The 27,434-nt window shown below is 40.1% G+C and overlaps 1 protein-coding gene across 8 annotated transcripts in view; it reads right to left on the bottom strand.

The window, feature by feature from the left end:
- Positions 1-27,434, bottom strand: part of TENM3 (teneurin transmembrane protein 3) — a 439,982-nt gene that overhangs the window by 78,890 nt on the left and 333,658 nt on the right. For 7 of the 8 annotated variants that reach the window (XM_065899885.1, XM_065899886.1, XM_065899887.1 and 4 more), the window contains one exon: positions 21,896-22,081. In XM_065899885.1, the coding sequence (XP_065755957.1) occupies positions 21,896-22,081 (186 nt within the window). Of the gene's footprint in view, positions 1-396; positions 424-21,895; positions 22,082-27,434 lie in introns of all 8 variants that reach the window. The other variant, XM_065899884.1, reaches the window with a different exon arrangement.

Below are 27,434 nucleotides of genomic sequence, written 5' to 3'. Positions count from 1 at the left end.
AAGAGTGAGCGTTCATGATTCTTTGATTTAGAATTTAAAGCTTATGAGCCGAATTGCCAACAATGAAGATCTTAAAGCCAAAAAAAACCAAAAAAACCAGAAAACAAAACAGAAAAACCCAAAAAACCAAAAAACAGCAAATTACTGTTATCTTCAGTTTTTGGTTCCAGTGAAAACTAATGTTTTTACATAGGATGAAATCTGCAATAACCCAAACTTATAAAAATGAGACACAGACATTCAAGTCTCAATACTTTAAATCCAAAGGATTTCACATAATGTAAGCCTGATTTATAATTTACAAAAATATGCATGAAAACAGTCTATTTTCATACCTAGTGCAAGCTAATACACAGTTATATAGAGATATGTCAACAAAGAGCAAGTATACAGTACCTTTAACTATCTTATCCAAATAGTGAGCTTGAGAAATTAAAAAGGAAAAAAGAACAGACAGACATTTCAGAAGTGTCACATGGGACAAGGAAATTTTCAGAATTTACATGCAAATTGAGTAGCTGCAGCTGACATAAGACTCCCATTACATGACAGAGATGCACTTCATATCTTCTAAAAATGCAATATATTCACGTTTTAGAAAATGTAGCCACGATTCCAGGATATGCTCAGCATTTTCAGGAAAAGTATGCAGATAAACTAACACTCCCTTTCGCAGATTATTTGGAATGGACTCACCCTGATCCTTCCCGAGGTTATACGAAAGCATAGCTAAGTAGAACAAATGGAATCAATTCTTTATTACTAAACAATTTTGGAAATTTACAACTATGAGATCTACAAATAATCAACTTTTTTGGGGGGGAGGTGAGAAAATAATTCTCTTTTTTTCAGTTCGTTTTTAACAAAGTAGTTTCATAAGGGTCACACAGTGGAAGGGCAGAAAGAACACACCGAAGGTCCTGAGGAGCCATTTATGTATGTTCGGATGCTTTCTTCAATCTGCAAGATAAACCCACAGAAATTCTACTTCATTCACCTTCTCTCTTGAGTTACTTGCATATTTACAAATAATCAAACGTGGTTAATAAAGAAGAAAAAATAAAGAAGGAAACTGAGAGTCCTTGAGCAAATTTAATACGGTACCGTGTAAGTTCTGTAGAATATGATTACCCAGCAGCCCCTGACTACATGTGAGATGCACAGTGATGTATCACGTACACAGTCCATTAAGAAACACGGACTGAGATCTTGTTTCTTTTCAGGATTCATAAAGGAATAGGCTCTGCTTCTCACAAGAGCTTTGCTGGAACAGTCAGGATGAGGACTGACGTCTTTTACTGTACCTGTCCATTTAATCTTTCATGAGCTTACAATTAGCCTACACCTTTCCTCTTGAACAGAGGCATAAATATCCCTCTCCGTTCACTCACTGGAGAGACCTAATATATTCTTAATAAGCCTCAAAGCTTCTTGCTTGGCCAAAATTCGTACCTCCTTAATGGTCTAAAATTGCTTTTCAAAGATGCTTATGTTGATTATTTTTCATTACTGACATATGCAAGTGGTCGCAGGACTTTTAACAGAATGATTTCAACTATAACTTTCAGGTGAGCTACTCAAGTCTGGTAGTTCTGTCACGTGTGTAAACAAAACCACAAATGGTTTAGACCCATCTGTACCGTGTATATAAAAGGATGCCTCACTTTGCCACAGGATTCCATCAGAGGCTTCTGAACTGCATATAAAAATAAGCATGTTTATGGCCAACCGACAATATATAGCAGGAGAAATTAAGGGGGAGGAGAAACAGTGTCAGGCACTAGTCTGAAATTACAATTTCATAAAAATAATTCTTTTCAAACATTAAAATAAAAATGTATTACTGTATAACATCATTCATATACTTTCTTAATAATTCCTTCCAAACATTATATAATCCAGTAGTCCCATAAGAGCTCACTTAATACGGAGGATAAACAAAGTGCCTTTAAACACTGTGGAGTTTCTGGTTCAGCTAGGGTAGTACTTCTGAGGGAATTCTTAGTTTATGAAAATTAATAACACCGATCAGAGTTGGAGTATAAGCCTTTGGCTTTTACATCGGGTCTACTTCAGTTAACACAATCAAAGTAAGGAATGTAATTAATTCTGATCTGGATTAGTAGTTTTAAAGGAGGAATAAGTTAGAATCCAGCCAATCCCATTATTTTAGCAAACAGAATCAATTATGCAAAACAGTGGATTATGGGTAAAGGTAGGTTTGTCATTGGGCCAAGGGAATATCGAAAGTGGAGCCGAAATTAGAAAACATTTAAAGCATACGGCAGGTCAAATTTTACATAAAGCTTTACATATTAAAAATATTTAAAACACGTTTTGCAAAAAGTTGTAAAACTAACCATAAGAAAAGTATCTGTACTGAAGAAAAAAATACAAAGATGTGTCATTTGCATTTTATATCACAGGGAATAGTTGAGGCTGATAGTTTAAGACTAAGAGAGAAGGGGAGGAAAACCCACCACCTGTATTTTGGTCACGTAGAGTAAAATTTCCGACAATACCACAGAAGCCTGGCTCTAAATAATGAAGAAGTTAAAAGAAGATGTCCGTATACGAGGTTCAAATAATTATTAAAGATAATAATTGCAACAATAAAAACATCATTATATGAGCCACTACAGGAAATCATCAGAAAAATGCAGGTATGTTGTAAAAAGCCATTAGCAACAATAATTGTAAAAAATAATACAGTATATTTAAAAAATTAATACACTTATCAATTGCTGAAACGCAAATTAAGTTGCAAAAAAATCACTTTGAAAATGAACAACCGTGTTCTGACACTGAAGGAAAGTCGTTCCTATTAGATCTACGAAGAAGTTTTAAATTTGTTTTATAGAAGAAAACTCTTATAAATATGAGCTCGAGACATACAAAATGGAGCCCTTTAAAAACTGTTCTCCAGTAAAATGCTGTATTCATAAAACACTTTCCCTGGAGTTTCAATTATTGATCTTTTTTTTTAAACATCTTTATTGGAGTATAATTGCTTTACAATGGTGTGTTAGTTTCTGCTGTATAACAAAGTGAATCAGCTGTACACATGCACACATCCCCATATCTCCTCCCTCTTGCTTATTTATCTTTTAAGAAGACCCCTGTGGGGTACAGGAGGTGAGTGTTACCGTGTTTCCTATAAGATAGCGGTTCTTAATCTTTCTGGGGTCTCAGATCTCCGAGACAAGTGGTGAGACTTACGGATTCTCTGCGCTCGCCCCCTGAAAAACACGCACACACGCTCATAAGTGCCGCTTACGATTCTAGCATTTCAGGAGCTCTGGTTCCGTAACCTGCAGATTACAAACACCTGGCGATATATTTTTGAGACCCAGATTTCTAGCTCTAAGTGCTTTATATCATTCTCTCATTTAATCTTCACCACAACCCTACGATGTAAATACAGTCACACAGTAAATACAGATGAAGAAAGGAGGAGAGAGGCAGTTTGTACAAGGTCACGGGCTAGCTGTCTAGGCTGTCTGGCTCTGGAGCCTGCTCTTAACTGCTATGTCATAATGCCTCTTCTCAGACATTTAGAAACAAACGGAAATGTTTTCTTTAGTAGAAGCAATGAATGAAAGGACCTCAGAAGTGCTGCGCAATCTTTCCTGACCTAACGTGACTCTCAGCAGATACTTGCTCCCAAAAGCCATAGGGTAGTACCACCATCTTTTCGACGTCTTCCACAGGCTTCCTTGGGAAAGTGCCAGGTGGATCCACCTTACGTGGCAGAAGGCAGGCGAGTGTCTTCAAATGCTAGGGCTCATCCGATACACAGTCATCCCAGAACATTACAAATGAAACAACGGTGCCAGTTTCGAGCCCATGCAGTGGAAGTCCTTGGTCTAATTGCCGGTACAGGTGGGCAAAGGCTCAGTGAAATCTGAGGTGTGGGAGAAAGGTCTGGCTCCTCAAAAGAATTTTTATTCTATGATTAGCTCATAAACCTCCAATATCACCAAAGCAAATGACTAGTACTGTATCCTCTTCACACACTCCCCTCTAGGTGCTTCTTTTTAAAAAGAATTCTTTCTCTTTTCAAGGCCCCTGTTTACCATACTTCCCCCCCTTTACTTTTGGGGAAGATGCGTGGGGATGAACACAAACTGATTTACTCTTGTCTGTGCGGCTGAGTAAAGGACACGGATTCTACAGCCCCCCGGGAAGGAGCTGGCTCATAGTCTTCTCGTACCATTTTTCGTTCCCAATGTGGAGTAGGGAGGAACAGCATCTTTTTGGAAATTCTACCTACATGCTGTGGCCTCATCTGCTTATCTATCAAAATTATGGGCAGCCCTGCTCCCTCCGTTTCCTCTAGTTAACTGATTCTTCCCGTTCTTCCCCCTGAATACGTCTCGTGGATGAAGTCTAGGACTATAAACACCAGGGTAAATGTAAAAGGAGAAGAGGAAAAAATCCAGAACTAGCCGTGATCAATTCATTTCAGTTAAGAGATTCCAGGAAAACGCAAGGCTTTAACAATATACAGGCATAGGAGACTTAACGTGTAAATCTTCCGCATTAGAAATGCAAGCTCTATGGCCACGCTAACCACTGTATTCCCCTCTCCTGGCTCATAAGGGATTCTTAATACCTGATGAAGAAAATGATCCAATGTACTTATCATGGCGGTCCTACTGAAACGGAGCAGGGCCCTATAGCCCTTGTCCCCAGGTCCTCAGCCTGCCTTTTGTTTGCGGAAAAACTTTAGCCAAAGAATAAGTTTAATCAGAGAAGTGAGAAAACGCAGAAACAGAGGAAAACAGTCAGAGGAGACCAAATAATAGGAGTTTGGTCATTCAGCACAGTCAAGGACCTTCAGCTCCTCAAGGGCTGCAGATCATATTCTGAGCCGTGTCCTATGAGCTGCCCTGTGGATACAAACACCCTCCACGAGCTGGAGGAGGACGGCTACAGGATGACTGAACTGAGGCCACGACATAAGCTACTCCACTTCACACAATTCCGAGAGCTGGCCTCAAAGCAATGGGAACAAACCCTGGAACTAAAGATCAACTGTACTTAAAACAAGCAAGGTGACGCCAATGAGACCGTCACGTTCCTGATTTCAAGGCGACTGTCAGAGCTGACCATGCTGTTCTAGCCCCGCCCTCCGCCTGTACAGCCCTGAAACTGCCCTTAAAAGCCCCTGTCCTCCGAACAGCAATCGGGCGTTGGTTCTCGGACAGGAGTCCACCCTCTCCTCTGGTTGCCGGCCTCCGAAACAAAGCAACGTCTCCTTTCCTACCAACACTTGTCTCAAGAATTGGCTTTCGAGTGGCGAGCAGCTGGACCCGGGTTCGGTAACACTATGTCCTACATGTGTTTGCAGCTCCTGGAGAAATTCTACGAATAACAGAGAGGCTACCTTGTGGGAAAGAAGCATATGTGAGCAATACCTCATTTACAATATCCTTCCCTCGCCTTCACCCATCTGTTCCTCTCCCCCTGCCCGATCGATCTATCCTAATCATATACAGCGGTATTAACAGTCACTAGCCTTTACTGACTGTTACTATGTGCTGAAAACTATGCCAAGCATTTTATATGAACTGGCTCATTGAATTTTCACCACTCTATGGGGTAATAGGTACTTTTATTATCTTCCCTACTTCACAAATGAAGAAACTTGAGGCACAGGAAATTAAATAACTTCCTCATGTGGCCAAAATTCCAACCAGGTGGTCTGAGACCAAAGTCCATACACTTAATAAACAAGCTCTACATACAACTCAGCAGAAGCAGAACTGTGTACCTGGGTAAGATAGACGAGAAACATACCTGTTTTTGGATTGGTCAATGAATTTACTTGAATGAGAAAATAAGACCAAAAAAATGTGGAAATCCTTATTTCAACATTGCCAATTAAAGAGAGAAACTGGGAAGTAAGATTAAAATCCAAACAACTTGAAGTATTAATCTGTGGGCACAGCCTCATAAAGGAGGGTACTTTATGTACTTAAGAAATCTTTATAATGAGAACTGCTGTAACTTGTTCTAAAAATCCCAAGTTTGGAAAACCGATCGGCAGGATATTAAAACTGAGGGATAAAACCAGGAAAAATTAAAACAAGTGAGTTTGAAAAATCAAAGACCAGAATCATTTCAGCTGATGCCTGTTGTATAAGAAATATTTGCTGAGTTCCAAAGAAGGCTGCTCCTTTAAAAAAGAGGCCAGAGGAGTATATGTGCCTGTCTGGGGGAGAAACTGGGGTATTGGAGGTCTTCACGGAATAAGATGAGTTCCCACTTTGCTTTCCTTTCACTGTCAAACCGATTCTTCAAAACACAGAGAAGAAACAAAGGCAAACCAAGTTGGTTATATCTACGTTAGGCAGCTCACAAGGGAAAATATGCCAACAGTTTGACTGTGTGTACACAGTTGCTGACGTGTGTAGTTGTGACCTATTCACACTGTTTCTGCTGTCAACAATGTGCTTGGTTGGAGCACATTAAATAGGACAGTATTTTCACTGCGCTGTTGAATTCACTCTTGGGGATATCCTAGACACAGGCAAAGAACACAGAATCTAGAACGCTAGAAATATTTCTCAGTTTAATTACTGCACGAAGATCTTAGGGGCCCATCTCCAAAAGAGGATAATTCAATCAGATGAGTCCATAATAAAATACAGACATATCCTTCACCACGGTGAACACTGCAGAGTCCTCAGAGTCGAGGACAAGTTTTTATTTAGCATTGTGTGTTTCGTAATACTTTATCATACAGACTTAAAAATGATTCACGTTAGTATCTCATTAAAGTTATAAGTAGGTATCTTTCTTAGATTATTCATGTACCAATTTCTGTAGGATGACAGAAAAGCTACGGTCTGCAAATAAGTACGTATTAAATCCATTTATTCCAATCAGCAACTGTTTAAATCAGTGTGCAAGCCACATACCCGTTGATTTGATGTTCCTGAACTGATACGCACTGTCCTGTTTTAGTACTGACTACCCTGTCACAAAGGATTATGACACCGACGTAATTTCAAACCCTGGAAAACAATTTACTCAGGCCCCTTAAAAATATGTCCTCTCTCACCACAGAATTCTCATGCTAAGATTAGATAAAACACTGCAAATATTTTATCCTATTTAGGGGGGTCAATTAATGTGAAATATAACAACTAGCAAGTGAGTTTTAACAATTAGGTTGTGCCAGTAAAGAAAAACGGTGTATGTATATGTGTGCGTATGCGTGTGTATGTGCGAGCACACGCGTGGGCACATGCGTTTGAAAGAGCTTTTGTTCCCCTAAAACTGGCAGCACATTTTTGAAAACCTGCTTCAAATAAATTGTTTTTGAAAGTTTGCACATTTTATTATTTTACTAGATTGGAAATTTGGTGAAAAAATTATCTGTACAACACATTGCTTCTTGCATGCACCTACCCAAGCAAAATACCAGGCTTCAGTTTGGAACACTATTTATGCCAAGACATTCCAAAAGAGTGAAATAATATTTTTCCTCATTTAAGTCTTCCCAGAAGAAAAATGTGGATTCTATGGAAAAGGTGCTTTGAGATAAACCACACTTTTTCAAGTCAGCACTGCTGAAACAGTGCCAGGATAAGCTGCAGAACTTTGTACAGACAACTGGGAGAATTATGTTTGGTGTTTTCTCTCAGTTTAGCATTTCATGCCTTACTGTAGATGACATCTACATAACAGAAGTAACAGTGTAGCAGGCAGAATGCAGACAGCAGGCTCACTGATGCTGGAGTGCACACAGCCTACGAAAGAGATGACTATCGTTTGGCGTGTGATGCATAATTTTTGCGGTAGTCTTTGCACGTGGCGTAATTTCATTTACTGGACCATAACATAAACATGGAGCGGCACATGTCTCCTTCAGATTTCTACTCGCTTGAGTTCAGTGAATGACGTGAGCAAAACCACATTATCTTATGATTTCCTTAATTTAAAAAAAAATCAGGTATATTTTAGCACCCTGATTTGGGAACTAAGCTATAAGAGACAGTTCTTCACATCAATAAATGAAAATCAGACACAAATATATGTTACACTAAACAAACATTTGGACTTTAACATTCTGGTACAGTGACCTTGGTGACTGCAATTACCAAAGTGGTGTCTGTGTAGTGCTAGCAAGTCTTGTGGCAGGAAACCATGAAAACGATCTATTTGGTCAATATCAAAGAGTGTAATTTCTTGTCTACCATCATTACTTTTGTCTATTCATAACATTTAATATTTAAGAAAACTTATAGAATAAGGCGTGAATAAGTACGTAAAATATACTAGGTCTTTCCACTGTCAATTTTTAAAAACTTTACCAGGAAAAATAATGAGCAAAGTTGAACAATCTGTTTAACTTACTGAAGATAAAACCGTAATTTATTTGGAAAAAACTGTAGGTAAATAGCTCTTTGCAAAGGTGATTTACAGAGAGAGTATTTTTTCTTTATTTGCAGGTGTGAGAGAGTGTGCATAGATGTTTACCGCTCGTATCCTGGGTATTAAACTTTTCTGAGACTTTTTTCATGAGCCGATACTGGTTACACAAGTCATCTACTCACTTTGTATGAGTGCTTTTCAGTGGCCAATGTCTATACATAGTATTCAGTCTACTAAGAAACTGGAAATAAATTTAACTTTTAAAAAGAAGTGTGAAAAAAAAAGTGTGGAGTTTTCAAGAAGTAGTTTACAACTTTCTTAAATCCTCTACAGTACAAACTGATTTTCTCTGAACTGTTTTTTCTGTTGCTGCAATTGTTATTGTTATTTTGGCAAGCTATGGATCCTGTTATCAGCTATAATTCAAATTCTCCTGAATAAAAAAGTGACATTTTATTACTGATATATCACTGACATGGTTATTACTGCATCTGTTTCTATGACAATTCAATCGAATGTGACAGGTATGTAGATATTATCTTTGTCACAGAACAAAATTTAATTGTCACCTATTCTGCTACATACATACATGCTGAAACAATTCCACAGTAATTTAGGAGGCAGCATGGTCTCGTGCTTAAGAGGAGGGGCTTGGGAACGGTTCATGTGGACTTGGCTTCTGGTTCTGTTACTAGCTGTGCATCCACGGAAAAGTTATAGAACCTCTCTGAGCCTGAGTTCTGTCAATCGAGATTTTAATAGCTTCCACTTGATAAGGTTGTTGTGAAAATTAAGTAAGATAATATATGCAGAGAACTTTGCATTGTGCCTTAGCACATAGTAAACCCTTAAATAACAGGTACTATGAATTAATCTTTTTAATAAAGACAGTTTAAAAAGGACAAAATCATGAAGTCACTGGTATCTTTTACGAGACTACGAAGAAAGAAAGAAATCTGACTTTAAGCAAAGCATCTCCGGGCTGCCAGTGATCTGTTTTCATAAGCCATGGGGTCCACTCTGCCCCAGCGACGCCAGGATGGGGCCCCTATGCTCCACCTGCATAAGATATACTCCCTTTGACGGGACCCTTCTTCATATGAACGGGCTAGATCCCAAAGTGGAGACAACTCCACTTTTGTGTCAAGAAGTTTTCTTATTCTCTGTCTCGCATAAACCCTGTGCTGGTATAGATGCAAAGTTCCTAATCAAAATGCGATTCAGCTTTTTAGAATAAAGAGCACATCACAACTTGTCCTTATATATTTCGTGTTCCCTCATTAGTGATTTGATTCGAGCAACGTAAATTAATATTTTTTAAAGGGCTATGTAAATCTTCGTATAATCTGCTCATAAATTCGGAAACACAAGTCACTTTTACAGTAACTACTTGGGAACTAAGACATTTAAATATCTTATTTTACATGCATATCACGATCCTTATCCTGCAATTTTGCTGAAAAGTTTTCATTCTGTTTTTCATTATGGAATGTATTGAGCAGACCAAACAGAAGATAAATTGCTATAGCCTTTGCAGCACAATGATGTGAATCTGTGTCACCGTTTCTACATACAGGGGGAAACCCACCCTCACGTGGCTGAGAAAAATGTTCCCAGTAGCTTGTGGGTGCCTTGCTGGTACGTGCAACCATAATCGCCCACCTAGGCTTTTACTCTGGGGCTTGTACCCACACTGGTCACAGATCAGAGGATACTGCTTTTGGGGGCAGGGAAGAGTTAGGGTTTGTGCAGTAACCACATAGATGGTTTTCTCTTTGCTTTTTATGAGTTACATGGTGATCTTTTCCCTTTGCATACACCAATGTATTGGGAGTGGGTTTCTCATACGCATAATAGTCACTACCGGGGACTCATCTTAAAACCCAAGAGTTGAATTGTCTGTGGAAAGCATTATTTTACACTTCACTGTTCATGTCGGGGCTAACTGATGAATACCTAACACCGTTAATTCACAATTAGACCCCTTATGCTTAACCACACGCTTTCTGTGCATTCATATGTAAGTGTTCATTTTGGATAGAATGATAATCATTCAGCACCATAACAATTAAACAGCTGTAACCTGTCTCGTGTGTTAAGCGATGGAGCTGCGGGCAAGCTCCAGAAACAGATGGTCTTACCCACCCATGCTTAATGTTAAAGACTTTTTTAAAAAAGAGGTGTTGACAAATCAGAACAAGGAGGCATAATTTTAATGCAAATCAGTCCATTTGCAATGGAGATTGCCCTAAAAACTAATTTGGTGTATAGGAAAAAAATTAAGCTCTGCTGTTAAAGCAAGACATTATATTCCATTTGGATCTACCATATTCCCCACCAACGTAATTATTTACTAATTTCATTCAACCAGCAGGGTTTAATGGAAAGGCAGCTGGCAAAGCATTCATATTTATGGACCTCCTTTGACTGGTCCTTAATTTATCCAAGGCACATGTCTGTTAAACCCCAGAAATAATGGCCATATTAGAGGCAGACGTTTTCCAGCTTCACTAAAGAGGCACTCAAAGAAGAGAGGGTCGATGAACCCTTCATGGAGAAGAGTAACAGAAAAAAATCGGCTCTAGTCACACCGTAATCTGTGAAAATAATATGTTAAATATGAAAAGGGAGAAAGGCCATGGCTTCTGTATGGATCAACACCGTAACTTGTATTTTAAAAACAGGTAGGTGGAAAAGGAATGGTTTGAGATGAAAAGAGGCTATTTTCAACTTGTCAAATTCGAGAAATGACACAGAGAAATTCTGCCACTGAAGAATACTAAGGTACCACTGCGGGAAGGAATAATCACATTCCTTGAAATTGTAGGCTTAATTCTTCCGTGCTTACGTGAAACTAAATGCAAAGCTCTGATTTTTCATTTCCTCCCTTAGGGTAATACGGATCTCTGCAGATGGTGAACATTACTTAAAATCTACACGAACACTTCACCAGCTGGCTGGTGGCTGCGGTTACCTGGCTTGAGTCTGGGGAAGAATATGGCTTATTTATAATCTGGCCCTAGTCGTGGTCCTTCTCTTCCTCACTAATCCTGTGAAATAGCTGACGACATATTATTTTGCACCTGGTTTCACTCCCAAACGCCTTGCACCTAAACTTCTCAATAAAAGGGTTCTGATGAACTTGGCAAGATTTAAAAGGAGCATCTTTCGCCTTTATTTCTGGTTAAATTACACAATATATCCAGTCAATTGAGCTTTCAAACCTCCTCTACACTAGATTTGGTGGAAATTAAGGTCTTAGATGATTTTTAAAAGATGCAAATCAATGAGGTGTTCCAAATTGAAAATGATACTCTAGTATATTAGTAAAGGAACACAATGGCAGGCTTTTAATAAAACAATACGATATAAATTTGACACATAAATGGCTTTTATTCTGATATCCTATCTCTTCATAAACTTTTTAAACTATGGAATATAACATTTTAATTCAAAGGAACAGAGTCAAAAATTTCTTTTGGATCATAATTATAATTTATAAATTGTTTCCCTAAGACACAGAGCACTTACACAGTAACTTATTTTCAGAGACTTAAAAAAACTAGCTAGAAAACCACTAAATTCATGGTGGGAAATAAACACAAGATAGTAAGAAAGGAAGGAATCAGATTTATCAAGCCTAAAGAAATCAGGTATATTTCAATGACACCTAAATGATCATAAAACAATACAAGTAATCAAATTTTCTTATACTGCTCCCATTGGAGAAAAATGACAGTAGATTTAACCCTCCATTTTCTTTTTTTTTTTCTGAACACATTGCCTCTAAAGCCAGTAGGCCTCACCGTCAGCTGAGTAGGAATAAGGTTAATTTACAGTAGCTCTGGGGACCCAAGTTACACCACAGGAAGCAGACTGGAGGGAAAATTTGTTCACAAATAACCACCACAGGATAGGATCCTTTATCACATGACCGTGAAGTACATCAAGCATATTTCTTCTAAAGACCTCAAAACTCTCATCCTCATGGGCTATGTGTAAATCACCTAAATGGAAAGATCTAGGTTAAATCGAGAAATACTCATCCACAAAACAATTACCTACACGCAGAATTGACTCTCAGAAGTCCTTAAAAAATGTCCCTTTTCTAAAGTATAGAACACATGTAACATTTCCCAAAACAATGCGACTGTCACTGAAATTTACCTCTCAGTAGCACTCCTGCCATGTGAGAACAGAGTCTCGGCTTCAGGCTGCTGCCTCTCTTTTTAGTAAGGATAAATCACAGCATGAAGAACCAGACAGACAACAGTGGCACTCAAATACCTGATGTCAATAGCTAAAGGTGTTTAGGTACATTTACTCCCATTCTTAGGGGTAAAGAAACTGATGCCTAGGGAAATAAATCAACGCAACGAAAGAACATTTATCAGGACAGCTCTGGGGACTATGGATTTTACTGACGGTCACACAGCAAATAAGGTGCAAAAGTTATGTGAAGATTCTAATTCAAACTTTCCCCAGGATTTGTTTGATTTGAGAATGTAATTCTAATGAGGCTCTTGGGACACGATGGGACTTGTGCAGGCACAAATTAAGAGATGAAGGGATGCTGCAAAGTTAAGGTTGCAAGGCACTTCCCAGAAAGACGAGTCAAAACTAATAACCACTCCGCAGCTTTAGAGGATATGGATTGTCAAAGTTAGTAGAGATTCAGAGTGATTCAAAAACGTGGACAGGGACTTCCCTAGTGGCGCAGTGGATAAGAATCCGCCTGCCAATGCGGGGGACACGTGTTCGATCCCTGGTCCGGGAAGATCCCACATGCCGCGGAGCCCGCGTAACTCCGGGCACGGAACTAAGCCCGTGCGCCACAACTACTGAGTCTGTGCTCTAGAGCCCGCGAGCCACAACTACTGAGCCCATGTGTCACAACTACTGAAGCCTGCACGCCTCGAGTCTGTGCTCCACAGCAAGCCACTGCAATGAGAAGCCCGCACACAGCAATGAAGACCCAACACAGCCAAAAATAAATAAATAATTTATAAAAAACAAAAACACTTGGACATACTGTATTATGGCTTAATATATGATGGAAACAGTTAAACTTACTAAAGTTTCAAATTTAGGCCAGTGGATGTGTTTTTTGTTGGTTGAGTCCTCTCTCTCTCAAAGGTTACTGAACACTGAATGAAATGACTACTTTCGCTCTAAGTACAGATCTGCCATTGTTGGCAATGCTGGGCTGCAGCTAATGGAACCCACCGGCTTCATGTCCTTTGATGCTGAAATTGGTACATGTAAAGAAAAACAAACGAACACAAGCGCAACCTGAGCTCAGGCTCAGTAGTTGTGGTGCATGGGCTTGGTTGTTCCACGGCCTGTGGGATGTTCCTGGACCAGGGCTCAAACCCATGTCCTCTGCATTAGCAGGTGGATTTTTAACCACTGCACCACTAGGAAAGTCCCAACACAGCTCTCATTATCCAAACACTTCTTCATAAAAATGAAACTAAATGGAACATGGTGACATTGACTAGTGAAATAAACACTATCTGTGATAGTTAAAAAATCCTGAAACTCTGTAGAGGGCTGACAACCTAACAAAATAGGGCCTCCATCATTCAGAAAGGCCAGAGAAACTAGTTTTGCATTTTCAGAAGAGAGGAGATTAAGCGACCTCGTTAAAAAAAAAAAAACAATTCTGAGGGGATTACAGAGGAGAAAGCACTGTATATAAAACTGTTAACTGAATAAATCAGACTCAAATGAAAAAATAATATCGAGAAGCCCCAGATGGATGCAAATGTAATCTCAAAGGAAGAAATCGACATCTAAACATCAGTCTGGTTTCCAGGACATTGGTGATTCTCAATGAGCTCTGAAGGGGGTCTTCCACAGTTCTCTTAGGAATCGCTAGCCTCTCGGTCACGTGAAATTACTTACAATCACTGGGACTGCTGAGCAGGAAGGATCTTAAGTTCTCCTTTTTTGCACACTTCATGGGAGGATTTTTTGCCTGTCTGGATTTTCATGGCCAACCAAGTCAGCTAAGGGGAATTTCCTCCCACTCAACTCTATGCCTACTGTGTTCTGATGACCCACCTTCCACCCTGTATGACAGATCACGAGGCATCTCTGTCCACAGCAGTGTGGACTTAGTGTGTCGGGAAGTGGAGGGGAGAAACTGTTCTTGGAACCAGCATGCACTCCTGTTTTCCTGCTGGCTAATTCCGCTGCATTAGGATAAGACTCAGTAGGGAAGAGCCAGCCACAGTAAACTTTTTTATTAATTTCAGTCCAAATACTCTAGCAATGGTAACAATAAGTAGCATCCCTATATGTTTGCTTTGTGCCAGACAGTGTTCCAAGTGCCCTTCTACATGTTTTAGGTCATCAACCCTCTCATCAACTCTAGGAGGTAGGTACTATTTTCATTCCCACTTTGGAGATGGGCAAACTGAGGCACTGAGAGTTTAAGTGATTTTCCCCAAATCACACAGCTGTCAAGTAATAGAGTTTGGAACACAGGTAGATCCAGCTTCTGTGGGGTCTGAAATGATACAAATTGGGGGGCTCTCTTTAAGAAAAAGAACCCCAAATTATAAATATGAAATTATGTACAAATTGAGTCATTATTTAGAATGACAAGAAATCACAATATAGTTTTTAAGCTGATAAACACCACAAACATCAGAAAAAAACTGCAGAACATTTTTTATTATTAAGTGCCTGACATGTCTCTAATAAACACTTTTTTTCTATAATTTTTGGGCTACATTTACTTTGCCTCCTTATAAGACAATGGTTTTATAATATTTTGTATAGAGAGACTAGACAGATAATTCAGTCTTTTTTCAATGTGATTGTTTAATATGGTTTTCATTATTGATAATCTGGAAAGTTTCATTTGGCTTCAAAATTTGTTATTAGTAATGTTATGCAAATTTGGGACATTACTGCCAAATTTGGGAAGACTTTATGGTGTAATAAGCTAGGCTTAAATACTCTGTGAAAAGATGTTAAAAAAATTAAAACAAAAAAATAAAAAATAAACAAAAAATTAAAATTAATTAATTTTAAAAAACCTCTGTGAATTGGTGACATTCATTAGCCACTTTGTTGGGATGGCATCCTAGAATATTATGAGTTTGGTAACAGCTTCATCAATATCAGTATTTCATGTCACGTAAGCCCTGAAGCTTTTCCTGGTACGTTCATATGATTCTGTGGTAACTGGGATGCATGTGACTTCACACACTGATGAGCTCAATTGTGCAGTACTGCTCTAGGTTCATGCCTTGAGGATACAAGAATTCTGATAAATTCCTCAAAAAGAAATAATCATCAAAAGAGAAAATTAGGGCACGTTTACAACTGTATAAGTTCCATCATCAAATATATTGCTGACGAGAGAAAACTCCCATTTGGAATGGGCATTTTACAACATATCTGACGACAGGAAGAACTTTCCAGAGACGGGCTTCAGTTTCCATACGTTTCAAACCTTATTTCCGCTCCACTACCTATTTTCCTCTGGTGTGGGGCTCCGTAGTACAAATTCATATCTTCCTATCATCTCTGACCCTGTACTCTGACGTTCACTAGATGAGCCAGTGGGTGGCAGAAACTTCTCCTCCGGACGGCTAGCATGAAACAATCACAGATGGCAATGATTTCACACCTCACAAATATATCCAATTAAATGGAAACTAAATGCATCCCCAGGTGAAATTCTCCTTAGCTAAATCCTCAAAGTGCCTACAGCCACTCCAATGCCACCCTACACGAGGAAAAGTGTGAGGGAGAGAAGTTGGGAGTGGAAAGAGACAAAGGTCCTAAATGATTTGCAACATATGACCATAGAAATCCATGGTCGCTTTGTAAGATCCTAGAAGGGGCCTGTGCAAGTGAGGGGCCCTGATGCTTAAGCTTCACCAGTTTCACAGTAAATATGTCAATGGCGCCATCAGCGACCCAGACAGGTGGCACGAGAGACCCCTTTCTTAACTACTGTTAATACACGACGCTGACAGGTGTGAAGCCAAATGCTTCCTATAGCTATCATTTGTGGGTGTAATGTGGTACCTTATAAGCACTTGTTAAGGGGAATCATAAAGTTTAAAATGGAAGAAGATAGTTTTAGAATTTCCATATTCTATATTATTATGATTCCCAATTTGAGAACATGACGAAAGTCATGAGTATCGATCTTGTAATCTCTGAAGTATATTATCAGAGAGGTTTTTTTTCAAAAATGTCACCTATTTTTTAAATGTAACCACTAAAATACTCTTCTTTCATCATTATCCTGAGATAAGAATTAGAATACCAAGTCTAAGCCATATCCACACTGGGACAGTTCTGATCTCTTTTTTACGCCCATACTGTTTAACTGATGCCTTCCCCAGCTGTGTGTATTTCATTTTCAATTTCTCATCTCCAGCACCCCTAAGCCCAGAGCAACCGTGGTGGTTTTTATTAGGGGTGTGCTGAATACTATACGTGGAACTTTTGTCTGAACAAACAAAGCATGTCTTCGTGATTATTAATGATCTTGTTTCCCAATGTGCTAAAGAATTAGAATTAAAACAAACAGCCAGTCTTTTGTAGCTTAAAGGAATAAGGATTTCCCCTAGGCCAAATTTCCATTTGAATTGCCTGAAAGTATAGGAAAATCAATGTAGCTCAATAAACGACTCTGTGTTTGAGACATAACTAGAAGAAAAATATCACAATAGACTCCACCTGTCTTTCATCACTGTGGTTTTAAAACCGCCATCCCAAACATATTAACCTCTTGTTAAGCCATAGTCAGTGTGAGACTAGGTCACACTTTATAACAATGAAATGGAAATTACATTAACTCCTTAAAGCAAATTCCTTGGATAGCCATTTTGTTTTACCGTTTAAAAAAAAAAAAAATTTCAGCACCCAAAACGTTGTCTGGGTTACAGTTTGACTCACTTATACCCAACAACAAAATAAAAACTCTAGTGAACACTGCTAGGCACTTTATAAGTGATTTACATTCTAGCATTTCATTTGATCCTAACAAGTCTGAGGTACATAATATTTATCTATGAGAAAACATACTCAGAGAGGTTAAGTGATTCGCACAGGGTCATACACCAAGTAAATGATGTAGCAAAGATTCAAACTCCAAAAGCTCTTAAACCTGAGATACTCTGCAGATGCAAAGAAGTGAAAAAACACTCCTCTCCTAAAACATTCCTCTAACTAACAGAAAGGAAAAAAACCCAAAAAACAACGCCTCCCAATTCACACCTACATAATTATGCTATTGCGGTAATACTTATTGGAACGGAGACTCGAAAATTCCTTTGGGATCTTGTTCCACCATTTAAATATGTTTCCAACCTAAGCAACTTTTAAACAATGTAAGCCCAGTTTCTCCATTTGTGTCTGTGGGGCAATGGGAAATGCAGATCAGCCTCTAGAAGGGGATTCGCCATCCACAGAGATCTGAGCCTTCCTCACCTTTGTAACAACCCCCGCGTAGACAACAAGCAGCTGTTACCCAATCTCCCTCTTCCCCACCCTTTGGGTCACAGTCTCATCTACGGCCTCCCCTGCTCTCCAATACAAATAGATGCTTGTAGGGGCAACTTTTCTCCAGCAATTGCTAAAAAGAGTATTTCCTGGAGAAGGTACAGGTCAATACTACTCAAAATTTGGTACTTAGGATTTATCATTGCCCAGGATATTTAGTTAGCGTTGCACCTTTACGGATTCTGCCTCCAAACATGTGCTCAGTAGAGGCTGGCGTGATATTTATGTTGCTTCTGTGTCCCATTAATTCCAACCACAGGCCAATCAGATAACTGGCCCCTCTCTTCCTAAGCAAGAAGAAAAGGGAGAGCCAAACCAACTGAGTTGCCTTTGCGTGTTTACAGGTTCCGGTTCCAGTTAAATACATTACAAATGGTGAGCTTACTGAATTAGGCCAAGTATCTCCCAGTTCAGAGATCGGACCTTGAACCACCACAGCTCTCACAGTACAGAACTGTTTAAGCTTTTCCATACAGAAATGCCACAATAACATTCTAATTATGTCAACTATTATTTAGAAACCACTTACTTATATTTAATATTTTTAAACTAGCTTCTGTATCCTCTCAATGTTCTTACGTCTTTCCGATCTTATGAGAAACAGAGAGGAGAACGAGTGTGATAATCATTTGGCCAATTACGAATGTCCGCTTACAAAGGGTGACATTATGCTCCTTGAGCATCTATGCCAGTGCTACTAGGATTAAATCATGTCGGTAATCACTGCTGGTGCTTGTTTCATGTGGTTCAATCATGTAACTTCTCTTTATTAATGAAAGGGTCCAACAATCGTAAGTGGGTTTTGGGGAGGAAGGGAGAAATATTCATTTTAATCATAGTATTGCTACAAGTGGATTTCCCTTTGTTTCATTTTTTTTATCTGCATACATCACTAGTCAAAGTCTAACTCAAGAAGAAAGGACTTGGGACAACAAACCTGAGGACGAATATGCCGAATTCGCTGAATACATGATTCATAAGGAGAGGAAAGTACAAACACACTAATAAAAATAGCAGGATGGAATCCCTTCAGGTAGTTGGGTGCTCAGTGAATACTCTAAACTCATAACCTATTTTACTCTCAAAATACCTATGGTTTTATGAAAGCATGAAAACTTTATGAAGACAGTAAGATGACTAATGAAGAATATTCTTTGCTTTCTATTGGGAACTTTTGTTTGCTTCTGTTTAATTTCTCCTCCATCTCTCTTCCAATTAACCTCCCTGTTTGTATTCAATGAGACGGCACATAATATGGAGAAAGGACAAAAAATCTTGCTGATTTACGAGCATCCTTTCATAAAGTGAAAGCTCCTTCCAGCCAGATGCCTAACTGTTGAAATTGAGACGAAATGAACAGAACAGGAGCTCTCCCGAATGAGAAAATATACTGTAGTTTCCTGCGCCGTTTAATCAGTGGCTCACAAAGGCCTCCTTTTAAAGGACCCCTGAGACTTCACTGTGGACATACACACAGGTAGGAAGTAGACAGGGAAAGGCAACTGGATCTTCGTGTGCAAAAACTTGGAATAACTACTTCTGAGAGTACAAAAGAGCAAAACAATGATTTAAAGGTTCTCTACATCTTTTAAACGGTTCACTTCGAAGATTTATTTTTAAATGCCACAGGTCCTTTACTTCCACGCTGTTACTCATACAGAGTATAAAAGCAACAAAATAAAACGAAACGATAGAAAACGGAATTATTAACAACCACAGGAAGACACGTTAAATTATAACAAAAGGACCTGCGCCTAGCAAAAATCCCGTTTGTTCCCAGACAACTGGAAAGTTGTCCAAGAACAGCTCCTCCATGGGAAATTAACCATGTAATATTACCAAGGTCAATGAGGACACCCAGAGAATGATTTGTTTGGTGACTGCTGGTTGGCAAGTTAAATCTGCTCGTGGATAACTTTATAGTACACCTCCTCGTTTTCCAAGCTATATATACAAGTGTGGGTTGTACTTCCCAGGCTACAAATAGTCAAATATACAACATTTTCCCTCTAGCTAGAATCAGTTCACTTAGGACGAGGGGGGTGCTGGGGTCACGAACAACGACGGTGTATGTGTGGAGGCATGCTGCTCCTGCCCCGCCTCCCGTGCGCGTGCACTCTGGGATTGCAGCGTGATGCTGTTTGGTCACAAGGATATGACATCGCCCTCTGCACGTCCGCAGAAAATACGCAAATCGTGACTGTCAACCATTTTCCGCCTTACCGTAGCAGCTCCCAAGCGCGGCTCACGTGAACAACAGGCAGCCACTGCCCTGCGGAGCCTCCCTTAAAGAGCAGAGGAGGGGAAGCCACATCCGGGCCAGCTGCTGGGGATGAGCACTTTGCAGTTTACCCCGGTAGGACTACAAGCTCCCCAGTTGCTGGCAGTAGCTCCCCTTCAACAGGTGACACCGTAGGTATGATTCGCAGGTAAGAGTTAACATAAAGGCCTGATCTTCAGACGTCTGCAGGGCTGGCCCTTGGCCAGCATCTGGAAAGGTGGATGTTCCCTACACTGATGAGGTTATTTTGCGCACCTGCAGCACTAAACATCTGCTCCTCTTTGGAGAGCCTGGAATTCTGATGGCTGCGGCTGACACAGGCTACCTCGCTGAGCCAGCCCCAATAAAAACCTTTTAACTCTCAACCTCAAACGGGCGGAAACACTGCACATATGTTGCTGCATTTCCCTGCTGGAGAAAGGGGCATGGTTCTTGTGACCTCTCCTGGTGGGAGACAAGGAGCCTGGAAAACCTGGACGTGGATTCCTGCAGACACCACCTGATGAGTCTTTCCCCTTTCTGGAAACGTCTATAGCCCTGAGCACAACTGTGCCGAGAGGGCCCTTCCAGCGGATCACCACATGTCGGTGAGGGTGGCGGGGGGGTGATAGTGGGACCCCTGAAACAGATGATTTGAAAAGAGCCTTCCTGGAAATTCTGCAGAGATGCCATTTGTGACAGCTTATAAAATGTAAGTGATTTCAATTTTCCTGTGAAAAAAAATCTTGGCTAACAAATGCGTTTTTTTTTTTTTTAAAAAGTGAAGTACATAAACTTAGAGATGCATTGGAAGAAGAAATCCTTGACTATATCAAGACTCCACCAACAGCTCTGTCAAATTTTACCCTACAGACATAAATGTGGAGAAAAATCATTCGGAAAATGATGAGATTTTTGTAGGGCTGTGCCATTTCTAGTTAATACTGTACATTTTCACTGAAGTGAGGGAGCACTGTATTTTACTTTTGTTGTATTTTCTTTAAATAGACGTTTTCATTTCAGTGACTCAAACGGTGAAAGCAAAGGCACTGAAGACCTTGAAAATATGGAACTAGTATGTATGTTCCGGGTGCTTTTGTATCCAGGCGAAATACCATTTATATACTAAGATTTTGATCTTAAACACCTATTTGTCTTATTTAACCAACAGATGTGCTAGAACATCACCGTATTTTAAGAAGTGTTAGGCATATAAAACTGTTGTGGAAAAACTAGATTGGTGTATTTGATTCTACTTTCTTCCTCATGGTGCTACAGGATAAAGTCATGAAGACTCCAACCTCCTTTCAGAGACTCAAACAGATGGACAGGTGCTAAGATGTGTGATTCTGGAATCTACAGGAGCCCCAAAGGCTACATACTGGGAATCTCTTTCTTAAAGTAAACAATACTGCCCTTACACGGTGAAACTAGCCTTATGCGAGTCGGTCTCGGCGGCCGTCCCCCAGCACCATGCACAGAACCTTCTTACACTCGAGACAGCGGCTCTAAAAAGAACTGGGCTGCTGTTGGGACCTGAGACCCTTCTGTAGCGGCCACTCCTTCTGAACACAGGACAGGAAAGGCTAACGCGTGGCGGGGGGAGGAGCTTTCCCGAGGTGAGAAGCAGGCCCGCGGGGGCGGGGCGGGGCGGGGCGCCCTGGGGGCGGGGCGGGGCGGGGCGCCCTGGGGCGGGGCGGGGCGCGGCCGGCCTACCGATGGTGCAGTGCTCGCCGTTCCAGCCCTGGCTGCATTCACACTTGCCGTCCCTGCAGGTGCCGTGCTCGGCGCAGCGCGGGTGGCAGGCTCTCTGACTGCACGCTGGGCCCGTCCAGCCTTCTTCACAGCGGCAAGCGCCCCCCATGCAGACGCCGTGCAAGCCGCAGTCCGCGGAACAGATCTCTGGGGGGAGAAAGAGAGGAAGCCGGGCAGGAGAGGAGAGCAGCGGCGAGTGAGACGGGGAGCGAGGGAGAAGCGCTTCGTCTCAAACTCAGCGCGTCAACAAGGTGAAGAACAAAGTCGCTGAGCATACGTACGAAAGCATTTACCTACTAAGTAGACGGCAGCATCGAGGGCTAGAAGCGACAGACGTAGTTTGCTTTCTTTGTTCCATTTTATATGCTGCCACGATTGGGCGTAAAATGCACATGGTAGTTATGTTATAAACAATTTTCTGTATTATATATGTGCTTACACACACACACGCTACTAACAAAACAGAACAAATGATTCATAAGGAGAGGAAACTATGTACGCACACATACCTGTTTGCAGGAGTATCTTTCGACAGCCAGGAACACAGGCACACATACATCAAATTGATATAAAATTTACGAAATATTTAAGTGTCTGTGTATGTCAGGTATCTAACAGGAGTTAGGTTTCACCCATAGAGCAAAAACTGAAAAGGGATTATTTTTAATCCTATGGTTTAATTTTTTTTAATATTCAGAAACTTCCACTGAAAAGAATCTTTTTTAAAAAAAGTGTAAAAAAAAAAAAAGAATCTACTTTAGTATGCACTTTAGCTTGCTCCTGACACAGAGACGTGCTGGTTAAATAAAAGAAGCTGTTGTTTTTCCTATTAAGTAGATTTGTACTGTTGACGGATAAAAGTTGTTAAGCAAAACCATAGTAGAAAACCGGTTTAATAATATATAGAACTGCCGGCTCTGGCATTTGCAAAGCAAGGATTTTCAATTACTAGAATTACTGAAAAGGGCACAAGTGACCAAAAGACTTTAAGAACGGTAACAACAGTTTAGGTTGTTAAAATAGAATTCAGGCGTCTGAAATAATTTTTTTCTTAAAAAACTTTCTTAGAAGCTTTATTTGACTAGAACCAATTGAGAGAGACAGACAGACAGAACTTTGAGGGTTATTTTATTTTTCACTCTTCACATATAAAGTTAAATAACATGAGCTTTTTTCTTAAGATTGGAAGACTACTGTTTAGTTTTGGTTTTCTTTCAACAGTAAAAACCTGAGATCGTTTCTGACAGACAGAAAACGACTACAGCTGAATTTTAAAAATAAGAAATAATCACTGTTTATGTAGTCACATGATCACATGTCCCCGTTCATTGACCAAATAAAACGTTTCTCAGACACTGGAATTCACAGGGCTGAAGACTTTTAGACACCACATCGAGGCTCAGTGAGAGTTGTAAACAAGAGCCAGGACTATGAACTGGAGGAGAGTGGTATGTGGTTTTTTTCATGCCACATTTTCTATCTCCTTTGAATTAAATTTTTGATTAAAAGATCCAAGATGGTTTGATTAACTTCAGAGGAACAGAACGTCACCTCAGCTCAGAAGAGCGAGGTTTCTTTCTGAGGTTCCCTTTTTTATTCAATCGAATCAATTTTTCATTAGGGTGAAGGTGTTTAGCAGCGATTAGCACACTCGCTTTGAGCAAGGTGCGTCAATCTTTGTAATGAATTTATTAATTAGAGTTAATTTAATTGAAGTGGAATTGAAGGGCTAATTAATGGACAAACTGCTGCTGAAGAGAGAGGAAACCTCTGTTGCTTTCAAACCTATAAACTTTCTGATGGAAATAATTCATTTCTTCTCTTTCAGCAGCTTAACCAAATGTTTCTTCAGGTGTAAAATCTTCTCTCCTATTGAATTTAGATCTCTGAAGGTCATTTCCACAACAACAAAAGAGGCAGCTGGTAAAGTGTTTTGCTTTAGGATTCAATAGGTTAGAAATTCCAAATTCTATTGCAAGTAAACTTTTAAGTCACAAATGGAAATTAACAACGGAGTTTTTGTAAACTTTCAATGAGAATGTGCAGACAAACTGGAGGCACGTGAACCCAGATGTTTTCACAGGATGACTATATGCGTATTTGAGATCTTTACTAATAATTCTAAGTAAGTTTTCTGTCTTTTGGCAGCTAATAGCAAAGTTTAATGAAGTTTTTTCCTGTGCTTAATTACTTTCTCCCAAAGAAGCATACTGTGTTCATTATTCAACTCTCTATATTGAGAGTTTAACATGTGTTAAGTGTGTATTTTGCATTAGGGATTTAAAGATGAATAGGATGAAGACCTTCACTCATTATGTCTAAGTGGTCATTTTGTATACAGGTAAAATTAGATTTTCAGCTAGCAAAATAATTACATCAGTATGAAAAAATCAGTCTAAATATGTAAAAGTGATAAGTAATTTTGGCAACCAATTTAATCTTTTAATTAACATTTATATCCTTTTTTTTTGCTATTTATAGCAATACCATTTTATGAAGAAGACCAAATTAACTTTTGAGCTATTTAATATCAATTACAAACCATCCTTTATAAAATAATTCTGGTAATGTATTAAGTAACTTTATACAGAACAAAAAAAAGGGGCTATTTCATTATTCCTTGCCTACTTGGATAACTGTGGGAAACAAACTAGAATGACAATATTTCAAACAAGTATTGTTTTATAGCTAGTATTATTATGCCTGTTTCACTGATGGAGGCGTAAGAGGCCCGAATCAAGTAACTGTATACAAGTAATATCTATAAACTTTAATTGGAGTTTTACATCTTTAATATAGAAGCTGGAAATGTAAATAAAAACTCAAAAGAAAGAGCTAAATGCCTATTTTGCTCTTGTAATTATATTTTTTAAGTGGAGGACAAAATGAGTTACTGTGTAATTTATTTACTTATTTATTTTTGGCTGCATTGGGTCTTCGTTGCTACGCGCGGGCTTTCTCTAGTTGCGGTGAGCAGGGGCTACTCTTCGTTGGGGTGCGCGGGCTTCTCATCGCGGTGGCTTCTCTTGTTGCGGAGCACAGGCTCTAGGCACATGGGCTTCAGTAGTTGTGGCACACGGGCTCAGTAGTTGTGGCTCACGGGCTCTAGAGCACAGGCTGAGTAGTTGTGGTGTACCGGCTTAGTTGCTCCGTGGCATGTGGGATCTTCCTGGACCAGGGCTCGAACCCGTGTCCCCTGCATTGGCAGGCTGATTCTTAACCACTGTGCCACCAGGGAAGTCCCCATGTGTTATTTGAAACAATGCCATGTGCCCATGCTTGATAAACCTTGGTTGGTGATGATTTCTTAAAACTCTTCAGTGAGATACTCAAGGCCCTCTATAGTGCTGGCCCCAATGTGGGTTTTTACTTATGTATCCTATACTCCTTGCCAACTCTAACAGTCACGCATTCGCATTTTCTAACCACAGTCTCTGGCTTTCCAAGCTCTCTGAATCAACTCACATTTCTGTGAAGCAATAATAAGCAACTGTAAACCCTGGTTGCCTCCAACAATGTATGGCCACAGATGAGGGAAGCAGAGGAAAAGGAGGGGCGGAAGAAAGAGAAAAGGGGAAGGGAGGAGAGGGGACGAGAGAGGGGAAGAAAAGAAAGGAGGAAAAAGAAACGTGAGGGGGGGAGCAGGAGGAAAACTCATAAACTGTTTCTCTAACTAGGATATCTACTTATGGGGTCGGCAGAAGTTTTCCATCAATACCACAAATTAGCCTATATAAGACTTTCTTTAGCTTGGGCTTCCGAGATTCAATGTGTAATAGGCGAAGAGCGGCCCATGAATCTTTCATGCCGATATTGACGCATAGGGCAGCAAACCTGTTACCCAAGTTCCTCAAAATGCCAAGAAAGAGTGATTTGTAAAAACCATGAGTCTTTTTTTCCTCCCTTAAAATAAGCATGTTAATTAGCTACTAGCAAGATTTCATTTAGGCTTATGCCATTAGGTTAATAGATTATATTTTCATTTCATAAATTTCACATTTGGGGAACTATATCCAATCAATACTTTTATGTGGAAGTGCCTCTGAATTGATGAGGAATTAAGTATGATGACCTAAAATTAGCCTGTGGAATTCGACCACCATAACTATTACCAATGCCACCACCAGTCCTTCTTAATGGCTAACACTTACGGAGTACTTACTACGCGTAAAGCCCTATCGTAAGTGCTTTTCATATACTAAGTCATTTACCCCTTACAATAATTGTATATAAGGTGGCACTATTATTATTCCCATTTTACAGATAGACGGAGGCACAGAAGTTACATAACTTGTCCAACATCACACAGCTAGGAAATAGCCAGTCCTAGATCTGAACCCAGGCAGGTCAGCTGCAGAATCCCTGTTTCTTAACCACTTACTGTTAAACAGCAGGTGTTCAGAGGGCAATAGGTGTGGGCAGGGTTAAGAGTAGACAAGGATTGTGTGAATCCAAGGCTTCTGCACGATATTTTTATGTACCTGACACTGCTCATAAAATCTGTCCTTCGCCCCCCCTTCTGTTTATCCTCCTCCGCCTTTTCTTTTCCTCCTCCTTCTTCTCTTGTCCTCATTTTTCCTTCTCTTCTTTTCCTGCCTTTTAATTTATTTTTGCTCAGTTGGTCCAAACAGAAGTCGTCACCGTCTCTCCCTCTCACTCGCCTCCCACTGCCGCGCCTACGTTCTGCCGACTCGGTGATTCTCACGTCTTCCCAACTTTCTCGCCTCTTTCAGAGACATGAACACCAACCCCAATCCCCCTTGCCTCAGACTTTCAGCTCTTCTCACCCTATTTTATGTTCCGTTTTTTCAGCAAGTCCTGTTTTGCCTTTAAACGTCCCTCAGTTTATCCTTTTCATTTCCACTAACTCCAAGGGACTGTGCTCTCGTCCCTTCGCCCTTCTGGGAAAGCCCGCCACGGTGCCTTCTGGGAGAGCCCTCCACGGTGCCTTCTGGGAGAGCCCGCCACGGTGCCTTCTGGGAAAGCCCGCCACGGTGCCTTCTGGGAAAGCCCGCCACGGTGTCTTCTAGTGCTCAGGTTTCACTGTTCTCTCTGACGTCTGATCCACGGGGTAGTTCTGGACCACTGTTCTCGTCATATCAGGGGCATCATTATTGTTAGTGAATTCTCCATTGTCTAATGTGTCCCTCATCATTGGGCCCAACTCAGTTTTTACCTCCAAATACTCTGTCGTCACTGTCCCCTGTATGTAGTGAGATTCTCACAGTCGTGTCTTTGTTAATGGTAGCAGCAGCAGCAGTAGTAGTAAAGGTGATGGCAGCTGTATTTAGAATTTATTATGGGCTAAGCTTTGTACTAAGTATTTACCTCACATGCATCAATTCAAGCAATTCCCACAGCAGCATCTCTGGAAAGAATGTCTTATGATTAAATCCATTTTATAGGTGAGCAAACTGAAGCATACAGTAATTTCCCTAGGGAATACAGGTATCAAGTAGTACAGACTGAATATGAACCCAAACATCGGATTTCAGAATCC

This window comes from Phocoena phocoena, chromosome 21, assembly GCF_963924675.1.
Source record: "Phocoena phocoena chromosome 21, mPhoPho1.1, whole genome shotgun sequence".
NCBI lineage: Eukaryota > Metazoa > Chordata > Mammalia > Artiodactyla > Phocoenidae > Phocoena > Phocoena phocoena.
The sequence above is the reverse complement of the archived record's forward strand: the minus strand, read 5'-3'. Positions and strand labels throughout refer to the sequence as shown.